Raw genomic sequence first — 16825 nt, 5'->3', positions numbered from 1 at the left:
GAAGTTTCACATTAAGCAGATCAAGAAGATGCAGCTGAAATGCTGGCCAGAACTCTTCCTGCTACATTTCCCATACCCAGAAGCAGGGTGCTTTTAACAGCTGGCCACAGGACGCTTAGAGCCCACTTTTCAAGGCATTAGAATGGCTTGAGTGGCCTTGCAGGGAGAAAGCCTCAAAAGGGACAACAGCATTGCTACAACTTCACCTCTGGCAGCAACCAGGTGCTCAAAACAAGGTGATAAATAGGACTAAGAAACTGGCTTTTGCTGGCCAGCTGATAGTTACTGAGGTCTGGAAAGCGTCATGAGACAGGGACCAACTAATGTGTTCACAATCGACCTCTTTCCTCTGGTTTTCTGGCTTTGTCCTCCAGCCTCATGAGTAAAGGCATTCCCACAAGATACTGTCGCTACTGCTGCTAAGTCGCTTCAGGCGTGGCCGACTCTGTGCGACCCCATAGACGGCAGCCCACCAGGCTCCTCTATCCCTGGGATACTCCAGGCAAGAATACTGGAGTGGGTTGCCATTTCCTTCTCCAATGCGTGAAAGTGAAAAGTGAAAGTGAAGTCGCTCAGTCGTGTCCGACTCTTAGCGACCCCATGGATTGCAGCCCATGGATGGACCGACAGACTGTCATACCAGGTGAAGTAAACCGGATGAAGACAATATGATATCGCTTATACGCAGAGTCTGAAAAAATGATCCTAGTGAACTTACCACAGAACAGAGAGAGACTCACAGACTTAGGGAACTTATGTTTACCAGAGGGGAAGGGATAGATTGGGAGTTTGGGACTGACATGTACACACTGTTATATTTAAAATAGATAAGCAACAAGGACCTATGATATAGCACAGGGAACTTTGTTCAATACTCTATAATAACCTAAGTGAGACAAGAATTTTAAAAAAGAATAGATCCATTATGTGTATTACTGAATCAATTTGCTGTACACTTAAAACCGACACAACATTGTATACTCCAGTATAAAAGAAAAAAAATACAAAAGCCTTATCTGATCCTTCCAGTTGAGCCCAACTCCCACCATCTCCTCCGACATGCACAAATGCGCACATTGCTTTAATTAAGCACAAGCAAGGGAGCCCTGCTGGAGCATTTTGCTGCTTTTTGCATTTTTTCAGCCTTAACCTTTGCAACGCAAACCTGACAAATCAAGCCTTGTCCTTAGGCAGAGTTGGAGCTGGCAGAGCGCAGAAAAGGTAATTACGCTCAGAGCAGAGTGCCTGTGATGACCTCTGCATCTTCCCCTTGCCTACCTGGGAGATAGCTCTCAGGCAGGTCAGCACCCTGTCCAGGGACAGAAGAACCTGGAAATCAGGCCAGGACAGTTCTGCAGCAGCACCTCTGCTCTGCATCATGTCTGCATGGGCCCTTATACTGATGATCCCACACGTGGGATTTCAGGTTCCTTTTTTTTTCCCCCATGGCTGTGCAATCTGCAGCTCACCAAGGATCCCCAGAACTGAGCAGCTGCACCCTGTCCCACCTTCCCTTGCAACCACAAAGAAGGTTTCAGAGAAGACAGTCTTCCCTCTGGTATCAAACACGAATCATGCTCTCTGCCGTGAAAGCCTGTGTTGCAGGGTAAGGTCTTGCCTCTTGCCACGAACCCAGGGAAGAGCAAAGTACCTTCTGGCCGTGGTTTTGGCTTTTCCAATCCTCCGTCTTGCATGAGCTCAAAGGCAAAGGAGACATTCAAGACCTGGAAAGAGAAATGAAGTGTGTGAGGCGCTGCACATTCATTCCTAGCCCCTTGAGGCTCCCTGGGACCTGCCCCTGGAAAGTGGAAGAACGAGCACTGTAGCCAGAGGGGCAGGGGCTGAGCTAAACTGAGGCTGGCTTTTGAAGCAGAAACAAGGTGGCCAAACTGGGCTTGCCACACGGAGTGTGGACGAGGCCTAGCCTCTGTTGGTGAAGCACTCCTGGAGGAGTTAAAAATCTTCTCCATGTCCTACTGTGTTCCTGAGTCACTGCCAGGACTGTAAACTCAGGAACATCTGTGCTCACAGTTGAAAGAATCAGACAGTAAGACATGTTCAAAAGGACCTTTCTGGTGGCGCAGTGGTTAAGAATCTGCCTGCCAATGCAGGGGACACCGGTTTGAACCCTGGTCTGGGAAGATTCCACATGTTGTGGAGCAACTAGGCTTGCGAGCCGCAACTACTGAGCCCGTGAGCCCTAGAGCCTCTGCTCCACAATGAGAGAAGCCACCACAGCATGAAGCCCATGCACCGCCCCAGCTCGCCAGCAACTAGAGAAAGCCTGTGAGCAGCAAGGAAGACCCTGTGTGGCCAAAAATAAAATAAATCTAAAAATAAAGTTTAGGAAAAAAAGACATTCAAGAGGCAGAGAAAGGTTTCTGCTTGGGGCCAAATGCCCGTTGTCTAGCAGGCGGGCAGTGGCAGCCCAGGAGAGGCATCAGAACTCGGCTGAGAGGGAGCCTCACATCCGACCACTTTGCAGCCACCTTCCCTGTCACCTCTGGGGAGGGATGAAGCTGGGCTGTGGCCCCCGGCAGGAGGGTGTGGCCAGGGGTCTGGGGTGCAGGGGAGGAATGCTCAGGGGCCTGTAAGTCGCTGCTTCCCAGCTCAGCTGTGCGTCACCACGGCCCCCCTCATTCAACCACTGAAGACCCTGGGGAGACAGGAAGCCGCCACCTTTACCCAGATGGTCCCAGTACAAGTATGGGAAGATGGGTCAGGCATGTGGGCTGGGGCCTCCTCTTACCTTCTGTTCAAAGCTGTCTGGGGTCAGGAAGAAGCTGTGGAGGGGCACGAAGTAGCCCTCCAGGAGCCCCATGAGCAGCACCAGGTACACCCCATCTGCAAACTGGAGGAGAGAGCCAGGTGAAGGCACTGGGCCCTCTTAGCCCTCCAGCCCCGGCCCATCCAGGGGCCAATCAGCTTCCAGGTCAGCCCCCAAAGGCTATGTCCTCAGGCAGGCTGCTGGCGGGCACTGACGAACAGTGGCCCAAGGTGGGAAGGCCTGCTGCCCCACGTCCGGCTGGTCCACACACAGGCCCACGCTCCTGATCTCAAATGGTCCAGTATTTATTGAGCACCGACTCTGTACCAAGCCCTGATCTGGCACAGGGAGCACAGAGGTGGGTCAGGTGTGGCTCCGGCCCTGGAGGAACTCACGGTCCAGTGGGGAGACTCCTGTGGAGGACAGACATGCAGCTGCTGCTGCTCTGAGGGAGGGCAACATGCTGGCCTGCGTGAGACTGGGAGAGGTCACTCATCCCGTGGCAGGCACCAGGGAAGGCTTCCGGAGAAGGTGCTGCCTGGATGGAGACGTGAGGGCTGAGCAGGAGTTAGCTCGGGAGGGCAAGCAGGAGGGAAAGGGTAAATATGTTTATGTTGTCTAGAACACTGCTTGGCATGTAGGCAACACTTAACACGTATTAGCTATTGTTATTTTTTATCCTGGAAAACAACAAAGCGGTCAGGACACAACGTCCTGGCTCTTGCTGACGAAGCACAACCGTGTGCTCAGGGCCATGGCAGGAGGCTTAGAGCTAGTCCCTTCCATCAAGGACAACAGAGGCCTGACTGGCTGAGAACCTGGTCAAAGGAACAACAGGCGCTGAAGCCAAGCAGGGGGTGCAGGCTTTCCACTCAAGGGAGGGGGGCACGTGTGTGCTGGGCAGGCTTTGTGGGCACAGTGGGGGCTGTGAGATGAGGGGAGTGTGAAAGGAGTAGGTGCTGTGGGTCTAGAAGATAAATGGCCTGAGTGAAGATATAGCGGTCAGGTGCATACCTGATATTCTAGAACCTTTCAAAGGAGGCAGAGCCATCAAACATTTGTATAAACAACAGTTGATAGAGTTCACAAGAGGTCAAAGTTCTTGGAAGCATCTTAGGAAACTTTTAAAATATTAGACTGAATTACCCAGAATCTGGGCTGGGCCCAGAGTCTGAGCTCTCCTGGGTGACTAGCTGGTGGGGCTGTGGCTCAATCTTGGTTATGGGCAAACCACCCTGAGCATGAACTTGACCTAGGAGTGGCTTCCTCCCTGTGTTCATCCATCTGGCCTTCAAGTCAGGCGGGTAGGGCCTGAGCATGACTCATTCCAGGCCACCCCAGGGTGGACCATGAGAAGCAGACCCCAACATCTGTGTCAAAATCAAGGCCCTTCCATGGCACAGATTAGCTGGGTCTTCCTCTGGATGTGGCTGGAATGGGTTGAGGATGAAAGAATCCAATCTGTCAACTCAAAGGAGGACGTTGGGTTAGGGTCAGGGTTACTCATAGCTCTGAGTGCCATAGACCTAGCCTGCTCCCACCCCCGATTGCAGTTCTAATGACTTGGTGGTGAAACTTGCAGACAGATCCCACATGTGCTCAGCAGAGACCCCCTTCCCTGCCCATGAAAAGTGAAGAGGAAGTTCCAAGGGCTCATTCCAACTCTCTCCAGGAATCATTACTTCTGCAGAGTGTCCCCGTCTCCCATATATGATGCTGCCTCAGAGTCGAGACATACCCAGGGAGAGCTCAGTCACAGACCTGGGAATTACCCTTAAAAATATAGGAGGTGCCCATGTATTCAAAAGAAAATCACACTTAGAAATTAATTGCAAATGAAAGGAGATTGGGAAATGGGACACATTACATAGTCTCAAAGTATCTGCTAAATACAGATTAGCTATTAATTATAAAGGGGAGGAGCTTTACAGTAGGTAAATCTGGGAGAATGCCAACTTAGCCAAGTGATCAAAGTTACCACCCCCAGGTACAGAACTGATGGACAAAAATACCTGAGAACACAGTATTGTCTCAGTGGTCCTGCTCTTGAACATGCATAACCCACCTCTAATCATGAGAGAGAGAAACAGATTCTATGCACCATATAGCTCGCATTCTTCAAAAATGTCAGTGTTAGGCAGACAGGCTGAGGATTTGTTCTTTATTAAAAAGAGACTAAAGAGACACGACGACTAAACGTATCAGGTGAGAATATCAGGACATCTGTGTTTCTTTGAACCATGTGACACTGCTCATGTCAAGAGTAGTCAAGTATCAGCAATTTCACACGGTTCAACCAAAATAGGTTAACACCGCACTGATGTTAAAACCACCTGAATGTCATTACTGTATTGTGATTCTCTAAGAGCATGTACTTGTTCTTAAGAGACGTATGCTGAAGTATTTAGAGGTGGGAAGAGGAAAAAAAAACCCTAAATGTGGACAAATGCTAACAATTGGTGTATGTGGGTGAACAGTACACAGGGGTTCATGACAATATTTTTGCAGATTTTCAAAATGAAAAATAGGAAAAAATTCAGAGAAATCTCATGCAGTTCACCCCTCTGAGTAGAAGAGAATTCCCCTCCCTTCCCCAGAGAAGCTCCAGGGTCAGGGTGGAAGGCCTCCCGGCAACGGGGGGCCCTGGGAACAGTGGTGGTCCTGCGGGGTCTTGTCCCCGACCCTGCACTTGGGGTTGTCACCCACCTGGGTTTCCAGTTCTGTGACCTCCAGGTTCAGTTTATTCAGGTGTTTGTTCACGAAAGTGATGAGTGTCTAGAAGAAAAGCACAAGCCAGGCCTTGAGATGGAGATCTTGCCCTGGAGGCTGCCCCGTGACTCTACTGTGAGGACAGAGGACGAGGCCCAGCCAAGGCGGGCGCAGCCAGTGAAGCTCTTGTGGAACTCCTGTGTCCACAGAGAAGGGCGGCCCCCAGGATTTGCAGTCCCAGGCACTGTATGACTCAAATAGCCAGGCCCAAGACTGGGCAAGGAGCAGGGGGTGTGAGAGGACAGAATGACAGCTGGGTGCCTGGGCCCAGGCTCAGGGGCCAGAGGAGAAATGACCACATCGGATCCCTTCTGGTCCCCCCTCCACTAGGTACGGGTGCCTGTGTCCAGGGAGACAGAGGGAGGTCTGCGTGAGGAGCAGGGATGGCTGGGGGTTCAGTGTGGGTGGAAGACAGGGGCCCATAGCCTCAGAACCTCCCAGAGATGCTGTCATCTGAATGGGAGAAGAAAGAAACTAGATAAGGCATCCAGCAAGAACAAGACAGGTGAAACAGACATCAAGCAGGAAAGCCCTGTGCTTGTGGTCATCTGGACATGACACCAGTTTCAGAAAGCTTGCAAGCTGCTGGGGGCAGTTTTCCTGATGTCTTTTGACACCTCACTCCCCTTCCTCCCTCCCGCCCTCCCTCTCAGGCACCTCTTTCCCACCTTTTTCACCACGTTGAGCTTGTCTGGTGCATGGTCGAACAAGGTGTCAAAGGCATCACGTTCTGGAAAAAAGAGAAAGCAAATAGAGCCCAGAGCTAGTGCCGCCCCAGGCCCCAGGCCCCAGCCTCTACAGACCAGTGGTCAACTCCAGATGAGAATTCTCTGGGGGATAAATTGTGCTGGAAACTTGGGAAACTGCTTAGGCAGAGGTTTGGGGTGGACTCTTATCTTGGGGGCCTCTCCCCCTGTGTGTGTGTGAGCTCGTGTGTCCACCCTCTACATCGACTCTCTTTAGGCTGGGTTTGAGGGGGGCTGTAGCAGGCAGTCTGGCTTGGAACTGGCCATTTCTCTTCACTGTTTTGTATTCCTTGATACCATGATTTAGTCATGGTTCTAAAGTGTTTCTGAAGCTTTCTGGAAGCAGAATATCATCCAAATATCAAATCACTTCACTCCCTAATTTTCAAAACCCAGACAGGCTTCCTGGTAGAGGGCAGATAGGCAGACTGGGAGCCACAGAGCTGCCCACAGAAGGGGAGCTCCCGCTCCTGGGGGATCCGGTCACTCCAATCCTTTTAGCCTTGCCTTCTCTTCTGTAAAATGTGCACTGGACATGAAGCTCCCCTAGGTGGGTTATGAGGATGAAAGACTAGAAAGTACATGGTCCTTAAACTCTGAAGTATCTGCTGATTTATTAGTAGTATGATTAGAATATTTCAAAATATTATCCACAGTGAATATAGAATCAGAGAAAATAGTGAAGCCATGCCCCCTGCAGGGATTTTCCTTGCTACAGCCCCTAGGTCCTCTGATCTGAGGGGTGAAATAGTGGAAGGAGGTACTTCCCTGGTGGTCTAGTGGCTAAGGTTCTGCTCCCAATGCAAGGGGCCTGGGTTCAATCCCTGAACAGGGAACTAGATTCCACATGCTGCAACTAAATGATCCAGCATGCTGCAATTAAGACCCGATGCAGCCAAATAAACAAATAAAAAATAAATAGTAGAAAGAAAGAGTGGAGACGGATCTGCCACTGGGAATGGGGAGTCTCCGAGAGGAGCCCAGGCCTGGGAGGCTCGTGGTCCTGCGCTGCCTTTCCCACTCTTGCACCCACTCTTGATGATTAAATCTGAGAATGGGAATTGTGATCTTGGACATTCAGAGACCTTAGAAATAAACCCAAGGTTCTGGGAAATGGGAGAGGTAGGAGGTGTGATGAGCAAAGAGGCAGCTTTGAGAAGGGCTGGACAGAGTAGGGAAAGGGGACTGTGCTGTGCGCATCACTTGCTCTACTTCCACAATATTCGCAGAGCAAGACTGCCCTGCGAGCGCCCAGGACCCATGCAGAAGCCCAGCAGTGTCGACGGTCTAGTGACCTGCAGGAGGACTGCAGCCGTGGTTCCTTCTCTTCCCACCAGCGGCTGACCCTCCCTCCCCACCAGCCAGCCCTGTAACCAGGCTGGCGCAGACAGACAGGCAGGAAGCAAGCTGAGTGCCTGTTCTTTAGCTGCTGCAGAATTAACTAGACCCCACTGGCAGTCACCAGCACCAGAGGACAATCTTACGCAACTCACCATGCCTTCCAGATAGAGCCCTGCGGGAAGAAGAGAAAAAACAGTGTGACTCTCCTCTCCTCACCTTTGGCTGCAGACCCCCCAAAGCTTCCTTCCTTGGCATCTTATTCTGCACTGAGTCTCCAACTATGGGTGGTCTTTACCACATTACCACTTCTTTTTCCCCTTTGCTTTACAGATATACTGGTGTTCACACAAAGCCTGGTATAAGTGATGCTTAAAGGACTTGCTTTAACTTTATTTCTTGCTTTAAATAAACTCATATTATTGCTTACAGTTGAGAAATACTGGACTCAGAAATTCAGGATCCCCAACCATGTTTTAGGAGCAGGGCTCAGGGACCATCCCAATATGGCATTTCACTGCCCAGTTTGCTGAAGGCATTGGCTTGGGAAGGTAGGTTTGGCTCTCTCCCGTCCATCCTGTGATACTCACCAAGGCGCACCTGCCATTGACCTAGCATAGGTTTTCTCAAAGAGGGCAGGAATTGGAACCATACTCATAGCAGTGATGCAGTGAAGTAGTAAGAGCACAAGAATTAGGGACAGACCACTTAGGTTTAAGTCTTACAGAGCCGTTTGCTTGCTGTGTGACATTGGGCAAGTTACCAAACCTCTCTGGGCTCCAGGTTGCTTACCCTTAAAATGAAGATAACACAGTAAACAACTCAATCAGATGTTCTGAGCATTATATGAGTTAATATATACAAATATTTTAGTATAATTTCTAGTATATACTAAATGCTCAATACATCTTTTTTCTCAATTCTTATTATGTTCATTCTAACTGTATATCTATCACCTATTAAGCAATGGCTTGCAGGTAGTGTACTAGGAAGAATAATGAACTCAGTGTTCAAGTCAAGTAAACCAAGGATGGCTTTCTCCTCCATCCTTGGGTGGTGAGGTTTTAGGGGGTGTAATCATTGCTTCATGTGCCGCTGCCCTTTCCACTGGCTCTTCTTGTTCGAGGGATTATAGAGGAAAGTTGGAGGAGCAGGAGAAGATACAAATAAATTTTGCCTGGTTTTGCGTGTGGCCAGGGCTCAGGCCTGCCCACCGATCTCAGACCCCCACACACCATCCCACTCTTTGTGCTTGAGAACAAAACTTATCTTTCTTATGACAAACCTCTTACATATTCGGATATTCCAGTTTCTGTGAATGTAAATTAAAAAAAAAAATCCACCACTGTAAGGTAGAGAGGGACTTTCTGGGTCATGGCACGTGACCATATAAATCAGATTCAGAAAAGGAAGAAAAACGTCCTTTTGAAGGTTAACAATTTAAATTCAATCCCATGTTTATGGCATGACGATTTCATGCTGGTTGGCTTTTTTGGGCACACTTTTTCCTGGAGTGCCACAAAATTAGAATTTTTCAATCACGGCTAATTCCCTCTCCCCACTTCCCCACCCAAGTTTGTACCTTAAGCATTGAGAGGCATGTTTTGAATGCACGGAAAAGGCTAAACTATAATCATTGGCTGAAGTCTAATCCCTCTTGCAATCCCAATAAATGAAAACTAAATATCAGCAAATGGATGAATTTCGGAGAAACATCTGTGTTCCATTACAGAATCGCTGGCAACAATGGTGTTGACATACTCTGTGTTACCAGTTATTTCCTCTTGGATTTGCCGAGACTGGAGGATTCCTTCTCGTTTCTGAAAACGGGGGTGGGGTGGGGAGAGGGTTGGGGAGGAGGAGAGAAAAATATGCTTTAGAAAAATACAAAAAACTGATTAACATTCCTGATACTGAGAAAGTTACTGGCATTTAAGAAATGAATCCAGCGATGAGATACCGCTAGAAGTGAAACAAGGCCCCTGGTTTCCTGGGACTGGACTGTACCATTTATACTTAAGTGCAATTAGTGTTTATTCCAAACAAGTCGGCTGTTTCTTGGATGGTGACTCTTTTCTTTCTTTATTGGAAGACCTTCTGCTGGAAGCACACTGCCTCCTGGAGAAATCCACAGTAAACCAAATGGAAATGAAGGCCAGGGTGTGTCTGCCCTCCGACTGGGGCCACAGTGGGAAGCCGAGAAACACATTTAACTGGGGGGCGGGGGGGGGGGGTGGGAAGGGGGGGAGGGGGGGTGGGTTTGGGTGGAGGAACTGAGGCCAACTTGGAGAAATCAGGAGGAGAGTTTTTAAAAAGTGTTTAACTAGGGGAGCTTTTAAGTAAGTAGTACAGTCCTTAGGTAACTAGCTTATGCTCTGAGAAAAGGGTAAGCACTTTGTAAGTCCATCCACTCATCCATCTGCCCATCATCTGTCTACCCCCTCCCATCAACTCATCCTCTTTCTTCTCCATTTCAGTAATCAGTGTCTTCTCCGTACAAGCACCTCTGTTGGACTTATGACAGTTTCGGACCTCGAGGAACTTAAGAATAAAATGGGGTAGATGAACAGGTAAGCAAGAAGGTTTTCCTCAAACAAGCCCCTGGTTTAATGCCTTAGGACCCAGCTCAATTATTAGAATAGGATCTTCTTTCCCTCTCAAATGTGTGGTGGATAAGCAATAACATGGTCGCCCCCTGCAGAGAGGAAGTGCTGAGAGCAGGGCCAGAACAAGTGCTTTCAGCTGGCAGGGTCAGCCTAGGATTGGGCTGGACACAGATGAGAGACCACTCTAGTGGGAGGAATGGCCCCAGCAAAAAAGGCAGAGTCCGGGGAGCACAGGGACGATCAGAATGCTGTTTGGAGAGACAGAGGCTGCTGTTAGTCAGTTTTTTAAAAGTTAATTTATTTGGCTACCCCTGGTCTTAGTTGCAGCATGCAGGATCTAGTTCCCTGATCTGGGATCAAACCTGGGTCCCCTGCTTTGGGAGCGCAGAGTCTTAGCCAGTGGACCAAGAGAAGTCCCTACTGTTAGTCAGCTGAGTGCTGGTTTACGTGGGCATGTGAGCTGATGAAGCAGTGCTGGGGTTCAGGGAGACCTTCTGATGAAGGTGAGGAGAGAGATGCATTCATCAGGTCCCTACTCAATCAGTTACCAGACACTTGGAAGATAGTCTAGGCATGGCAAGAGGTTGTCAGAGCAAATCCATCTTCCACAAAGGCCAAGGTATGTCAAGAAGGAGCCTCCAAGCTTCATTCTCTTAGCTAAAGCCCACCTTCTGACCCTCCTGCCCAACTTTCACAAGCTTTTCTTGGCATTCCCAACAGCCACAGAAACTAGCATCCTTACAAAATCCTTTTACAGAAGGAAAGGTAGAGCTGGATAAAGGCCAAGCCTGTATCTGGATTAGATTAAGAAGAATGAACTATCAAAGCAAAAAAGGAAGAAAAAAATGTAAAATACCATTTAAAAAAGATCCAGTGAGGATAAACCAGGACTTTCTCCAAATTCAGCTTCAACATATGTAAAAATTTTCACATAGGACTAATAAGGCCATTCACAGACATCAAACCTCATCTCCAACAACAGACAGAATTAATAAATGCTTGTACATAGAATGGAAAAGAATTCTGGGTTCAGTGCCCCTCATAGCATCCTGATTCACTTCGATCCACTATTTGTTCCCTAAAGAACTAACCCTCTAGTTCAGTCAGCATCTTACAGCCATTTGAGTCATGCTTCTGTGCCTGTTTAACTTGATAAAGCAAAACACCCCATAAAACCTGACATGCCTTGATGCCATTTTGCGTAACACGTCCTCCTTTCTCCCTCATGCTAACGAAACGGCCTGCAGGAGAAATTAAACCAGCGATAGGCTTCTGATGGCCTATAACTGAGCTCAAAATAAGGCATGAGACACGGGCCTGCAGTGACCACTGTTTCACCCCTCATCCTCACAAATCCTGAATCATAGTTTTAAAAAATAAAATGAAATGGATTCACACTTTATTGATTGGTAAAAAAAAAAAAAATGATACAATAGAGATGGCCTGGATTCACTAGGAAGATGCATATACCAGGAGGCTCTGGGCTGGCCGCATATCCATAAAATCCTTCATGCCATGCTTGACACAGTTGAGAGCCCAATAAGTGAGGCCAATTAGTCCCTTTCAGTCAGCTGCACTCAGTGTCTGAACCACACACGTTTGCATTGACAAGGGGCCTCTGATAGCCCTCTCTGCTGCTTAGGCAGTCCTGTCTCTGGGCAAGAAGGGCCAAGGTGTCATATTCCTATTATATCCCCTTAATGTTTGGCAAGTTAAGTACCCAGAAGGCATTGGAAAAAATACTTTTTCATTAGGGCACAGCTGAGTGGCACCCCCATGTCCGCCTTTCCTCCGGTTCACTTCTGATCCCTGAAAGCCTGGCCCAAAGACCTTTCGTCCAGGAAGCTGGCCTGGCCTGGCTTCTCAAGCAAATCCTACTGGCCCTCCAGGCTCTTCTTCACCAAGGGATGGCAGAGCCGCCAGACAGAACCCTGGATAACCTTGAATAACCAGGGAGTTGTTCATTAGGGATGTTCTCCCTTGCAGCATGTTTATTTGGAAAAGAACAGAAGCCAACAAAATGACGACCTTTTGCTCAACAGCATAAAGTTGGAAAATAAAATTGAATTTGAATATCTAATGGGGTTAGGAGCAGAATGAGATAGTCATGGGGAGAGAGCATCCCCTCATTGTGGAAAGGACAGAGCCATGTGTGAATGGAAATTCCACATAATAATCTGCACAAGATGACTTGATACCCCAGCTGCGCTTCTCTGGGCAGGTGAAAAGTGGTAGTGCCCTCAACATGGGCACGGCCTGTCAGGGTCTCTCTCAAACACACATGTGTACACATGCACATGTGCCCTCACATGCACAAATACCTGCCTCTTCTCAATAACTGTGCATTGGTTGTTTAACCAAAAAATGACTCTCCATGGCTTGTAGGACATATACATACACACATAGGAATGTGTTCTCCTAATCCTACTACACAGACCTCACAAATATATACAGCACCCACCCTCAAATATATAACACCCAGGCGCCTTCCTCACAAAAGCATGTAAACCCCAGGCGCACGCCCCACATAAGGCTGTCCCAGACACAAGCACACGCTGTTCCACCCTTTGTACATTTATCGGAGATGAGCCCACATGCATCAGAGAGCTCACTGACAAGCTTCCCAACATACAGTGCACCAGGCACACTCAGCATTCATTTGGTCCTCCTAGCAAGCTTCCCAGTGTGCCCGAGCTCACCCCGGAGCTCAGCCCCTGCACCCCGTTAAGGGCACTGATGTTTGTAGGGGTTTCTGACTTACCTGGACCACAACCACTTGGATGGAAACATGGTCTGGGAGTCGGATTGGTGCCCGGAAATACTGGGACAGAGCAACTAGCAGATGCAAGATGGCTACCAGGCTCTTGGCATGGACAGCTGAAATAAAAGATGATTTATAAATCAGAGAATCTTCTTTCAGGTTCTAGGCAGATATAAACAGATACTCAAAACAAAGCAGTGCCACACAGGCTAATGCAGTCTGTGTCCTGGTCTTGTGAGGCCGTTCATGGCCATCAAACCTCATCTTCAGCTACATGCAGAATTAAATGCTTGTACACAAAATGGAAAAGAAATCTGGGTTCAGTGACCCCTCACCCAGCATCCTGATTCACTTTGATCCACAATCAATGCCCCTTTCATCCAACCCCTAAGGGTCAGGGGACACCCTTAGTCATTGTAGGCCTCACCCTGGGCCCCCTCGGTTCTCAGCCAGATCCCGTGGATTCACTTCTTAGATGGTGTTACTCCTGGATTGCAGTGTGGTGCTTCTCCACTCTGACTGGGATCCTGACAACAGCTGGAACCTGAATGCTGATCAGCGCGGCGCCACCGCCACCTTCTTCACTCTCTGCCGATGACCGTAAGCATGTCTGCTGTTTCCCCCTCCCTTCCCATCTGATGGGAACTCTATGGGTTATCACCCCTTCTCTTGTTCCAAGGCTCTACACAAAGCAGGCCCTCAATCAGTGAACACGGAGTCAGGACACCGGGTGCCTTCCTTCATCCAGGGCTTTAAGACCCCCAGAGGAAGGCATGGGAGACACCCCAGGATTTTGTTGCTCTCTTGAGTGCCATGCATACTGAGTGCAGGCAGTGCCCTTTGGGTCATAGCTGGGAGGGGATGTTCATGCCCCAGCTGCCTTCTATAGCTGAGCTGTGTGCTGGATGGTAAGCCGTGTATGCCAGAAAAGGCTGGGAAACTACTGAGTTGTAGCTTTCTGAGACGAGAGGACAAAAGGTGTGATGTAACGGGCACACAGGGTCAGGCCAACTGGAGCCTGCGTTCTGACCTGACAAACTACCATTCCCTTATTGAGCTCACGGCCTTGGGTAAGCCATTCAAGGCCCCTGAGGCTCAACCTGCTCAACCTCGCACACGAGGACAACAATGCCTGTGAAGAAAGGCAGGTGGTAAGAACTTCCAGACATAACATAGGCAAAGCTCCTAGCACATAGCAATGCCTAGGAATGGTGGGGTTTTGTGTGTGTGTGTGTAATAAAGTTTTATTAAAGTATAAAGGAGATAGAGAAAGCTTCTGACATAGACATCAGAAGGGGGCAGAAAGACTACCTGCCTGCTAGTCTTTAGCTGGATGTTACATAGTTACTAAGTAAAAAGTAAAAGTAAAAAGTCACTCAGTCGTGTCCGACTCTTTGCGACCCCGTGGACTGTAGCCTACCAGGCTCCTCCATCCATGGGATTCTCCAGGCAAGGATACTGGAGTGGGTTGCCATTCCCTTCTCCAGGGAGATTTTTTTATTATCACTTATGAGAAAGTGCCTGGCATCCAGGCAACTAAACCATGTCAACTTTCTCCCCTTTCTTTCACGAAAGGAGAAAGTCTCCAGATACTTTAACTGCCTTCACAGGGAAAGTAAGTCCTGCCAGCCTTATGGGTCTAATTACAGGGGCATTTAAGGAAGGAAAAAGAAATGTCTATTTTGTGTAGTTAGTGAGTGTGACCTGGGCCCATTATTAGGGTGTCATTCTGTCTGCCCTGGGATCAATAAACCTGCTCCAACAGAAGCTTTGGGAAATCACCAAGAAAATGAAATGATTCAGACCATTCTTGGGAACTCATTAGAGTTTTCTGTTATCACTGATGCTTCAAAGAAGGTTTTCCACTGACTCTGATGAACAGCAACTCAATACCACCACCAAACAGCAGATGAACTGTTCTTAACTCATGGCCTTCCAGAAGGAGTTTTCAGCTTGGGGCCTTTGGCTTTGTCAACTAAGAATCCCCCAACATTTATAGCCTTAAAAAAGGCACCTGGGGGCTTCCCTCGTGGTCCAGTGGTAAAGAATTCATCTGCCAATGCAGTGACACGGGTTCAATCCCTGATCGGGGAACAAAGATCCCATGTGCTATGAGGCAGCTGAGCCCATGCAGCAACTAGAGAGTCCGAGTACCACAAGTAAGACCCAGTGTGACCCACTCACCCTTTCAAAAAAGGGCCCCTTGCATGGGACTGACCCACTGACATGATGGACAAGGCAAAATCTGGGTTTGTTCTTCCAGTCAGAACTGACCATGTCAGTCCTGTCACTGAGGCTTGTAAGGACATTTGCTACCACTCCCTTTTCTCATAATGCTGGAAAAGCTGTGGTCAGAAATCTTGTTCTCACACTCGGGTGATACTGTATGCTGCCTTGACTGTCTTGGTAAGCAAAGCAGAGCTGTGCTGCAGGCACCATACAGATGTCAGACTCTTCCAATGAGTGCTCTGTCTTTCTGGGTATACTTTCAAGAGAGAAAATTACATAGTTTCTCTCTTTTTCTCTCTCTCTCACATCACATACATGCTATGTAAAAAGGATGTTAAATAATAAATGCTGGAGAGGGCACGGAGAAAGGGAATCCTTCTATCCTGTTGGTGGAAATGTAAACTGGTGTAGCTACCATGGAAAACAGTGCAGCAGTTCCTCAAAAAATAAGAGTTAGCATATGAACCAGCAATCCTGTTCCTGGGCATATATCTGGACAAAATCATAATTCAAAAAGATACCTGCACCCTTATGTTCATAACAACACTATTTACAATAGCCAAGACATGGAAACAACCTAAATGTCCATTGAAAGATGAATAGATAAAGAAGATGTGGTGTAATCAACAGAGGTATGGATAAAGAAGATGTGGTAATATATAAATGGAATATTACTCAGCCATTAAAAAGAATGAAACAATGCCATTTGCAACAACATGGACAGACCTAGAGAGTATCATACTGAGTGAAGTAAGTCAGGGAAGGAGAAATATCATATGACGTCCTTTAAATGTGGAATCTAAAAAGAAATGATACAAATAAACTTACAAAACAGAATGAGACTCACAGACTTAGAAAATGAACTTATGGTTGCCAGAGGGAAGGGACAGTTAGGAAGTTTGGGAAGGTCATGGACACACTGCTATATTCAAAATGGACAACCAACAAGTACCTGTCATATAGAACTTGGAACTCGACTCAGTGTTATGTGCCAGGCTGCGTATGAGGAGGTCTGGGGGAGAATGGATACATGTCTATGTGTTGCTGAGTCCCTTCGCTGTTCACCCAATACTAAACATTGTTAATCGTCTATACCCCAATACAAAATTAAGTTTAAAGTTTGGGGGGAAAAAGATATGGCATATTTACAGAATAGAATACTACTCAGCCATTAAACGGAGAAGGTGATGGCACCCCACTCCAGTACTCTTGCCTGGAAAATCCCATGGATGGAGGAGCCTGGTGGGCTGCCATCTATGGGGTCACACAGAGTCGGACATGACTGAAGCGACTTAGCAGCAGCAGCAGCCATTAAAAAGAATGAAATAATGCCATTTGGATGGACCTAGCGATGATCATACTAAGGGAAGTAAGCCTGGCAGAGAAAGACAAAATATCACACGATATCACTTCTAGGTGGAATTTAAAATATGACACAAACGAACTTATCTACAAAACAGATTCGCAGACACAGAGAACAGACGTACGGCTGCCAAGGAGGAGGGTGGGTGAGGAGGGGATGGGCTGGGAGGTTAGGGTCAGCAGATGCAAGGTGTTACACACACAGTGGATAAACAAGGCCTTACGGCACAGCACAGGTAACTATATT

General features: G+C 48.0%; 1 protein-coding gene across 3 annotated transcripts in view; it reads right to left on the bottom strand.

Annotated features, from left to right (window-relative positions):
• The window catches only part of PARVA (parvin alpha), a 179549-nt gene that overhangs the window by 24067 nt on the left and 138657 nt on the right, over positions 1–16825 (bottom strand). For all 3 annotated transcript variants that reach the window (XM_027563303.1, XM_027563304.1, XM_027563305.1), the window contains 7 exons: positions 12988–13103; positions 9382–9440; positions 7776–7795; positions 6205–6266; positions 5474–5542; positions 2750–2851; positions 1652–1724 (listed from right to left, as the gene is read on the bottom strand). In XM_027563303.1, coding sequence (XP_027419104.1) covers positions 1652–1724; positions 2750–2851; positions 5474–5542; positions 6205–6266; positions 7776–7795; positions 9382–9440; positions 12988–13103 — 501 coding nt within the window. The remainder of the gene's footprint in view (positions 1–1651; positions 1725–2749; positions 2852–5473; positions 5543–6204; positions 6267–7775; positions 7796–9381; positions 9441–12987; positions 13104–16825) is intronic.

This window comes from Bos indicus x Bos taurus, chromosome 15 (assembly GCF_003369695.1).
Source record: "Bos indicus x Bos taurus breed Angus x Brahman F1 hybrid chromosome 15, Bos_hybrid_MaternalHap_v2.0, whole genome shotgun sequence".
NCBI classification, from domain to species: domain Eukaryota; kingdom Metazoa; phylum Chordata; class Mammalia; order Artiodactyla; family Bovidae; genus Bos; species Bos indicus x Bos taurus.
This window is presented reverse-complemented; position numbering and strand designations above follow the sequence as displayed.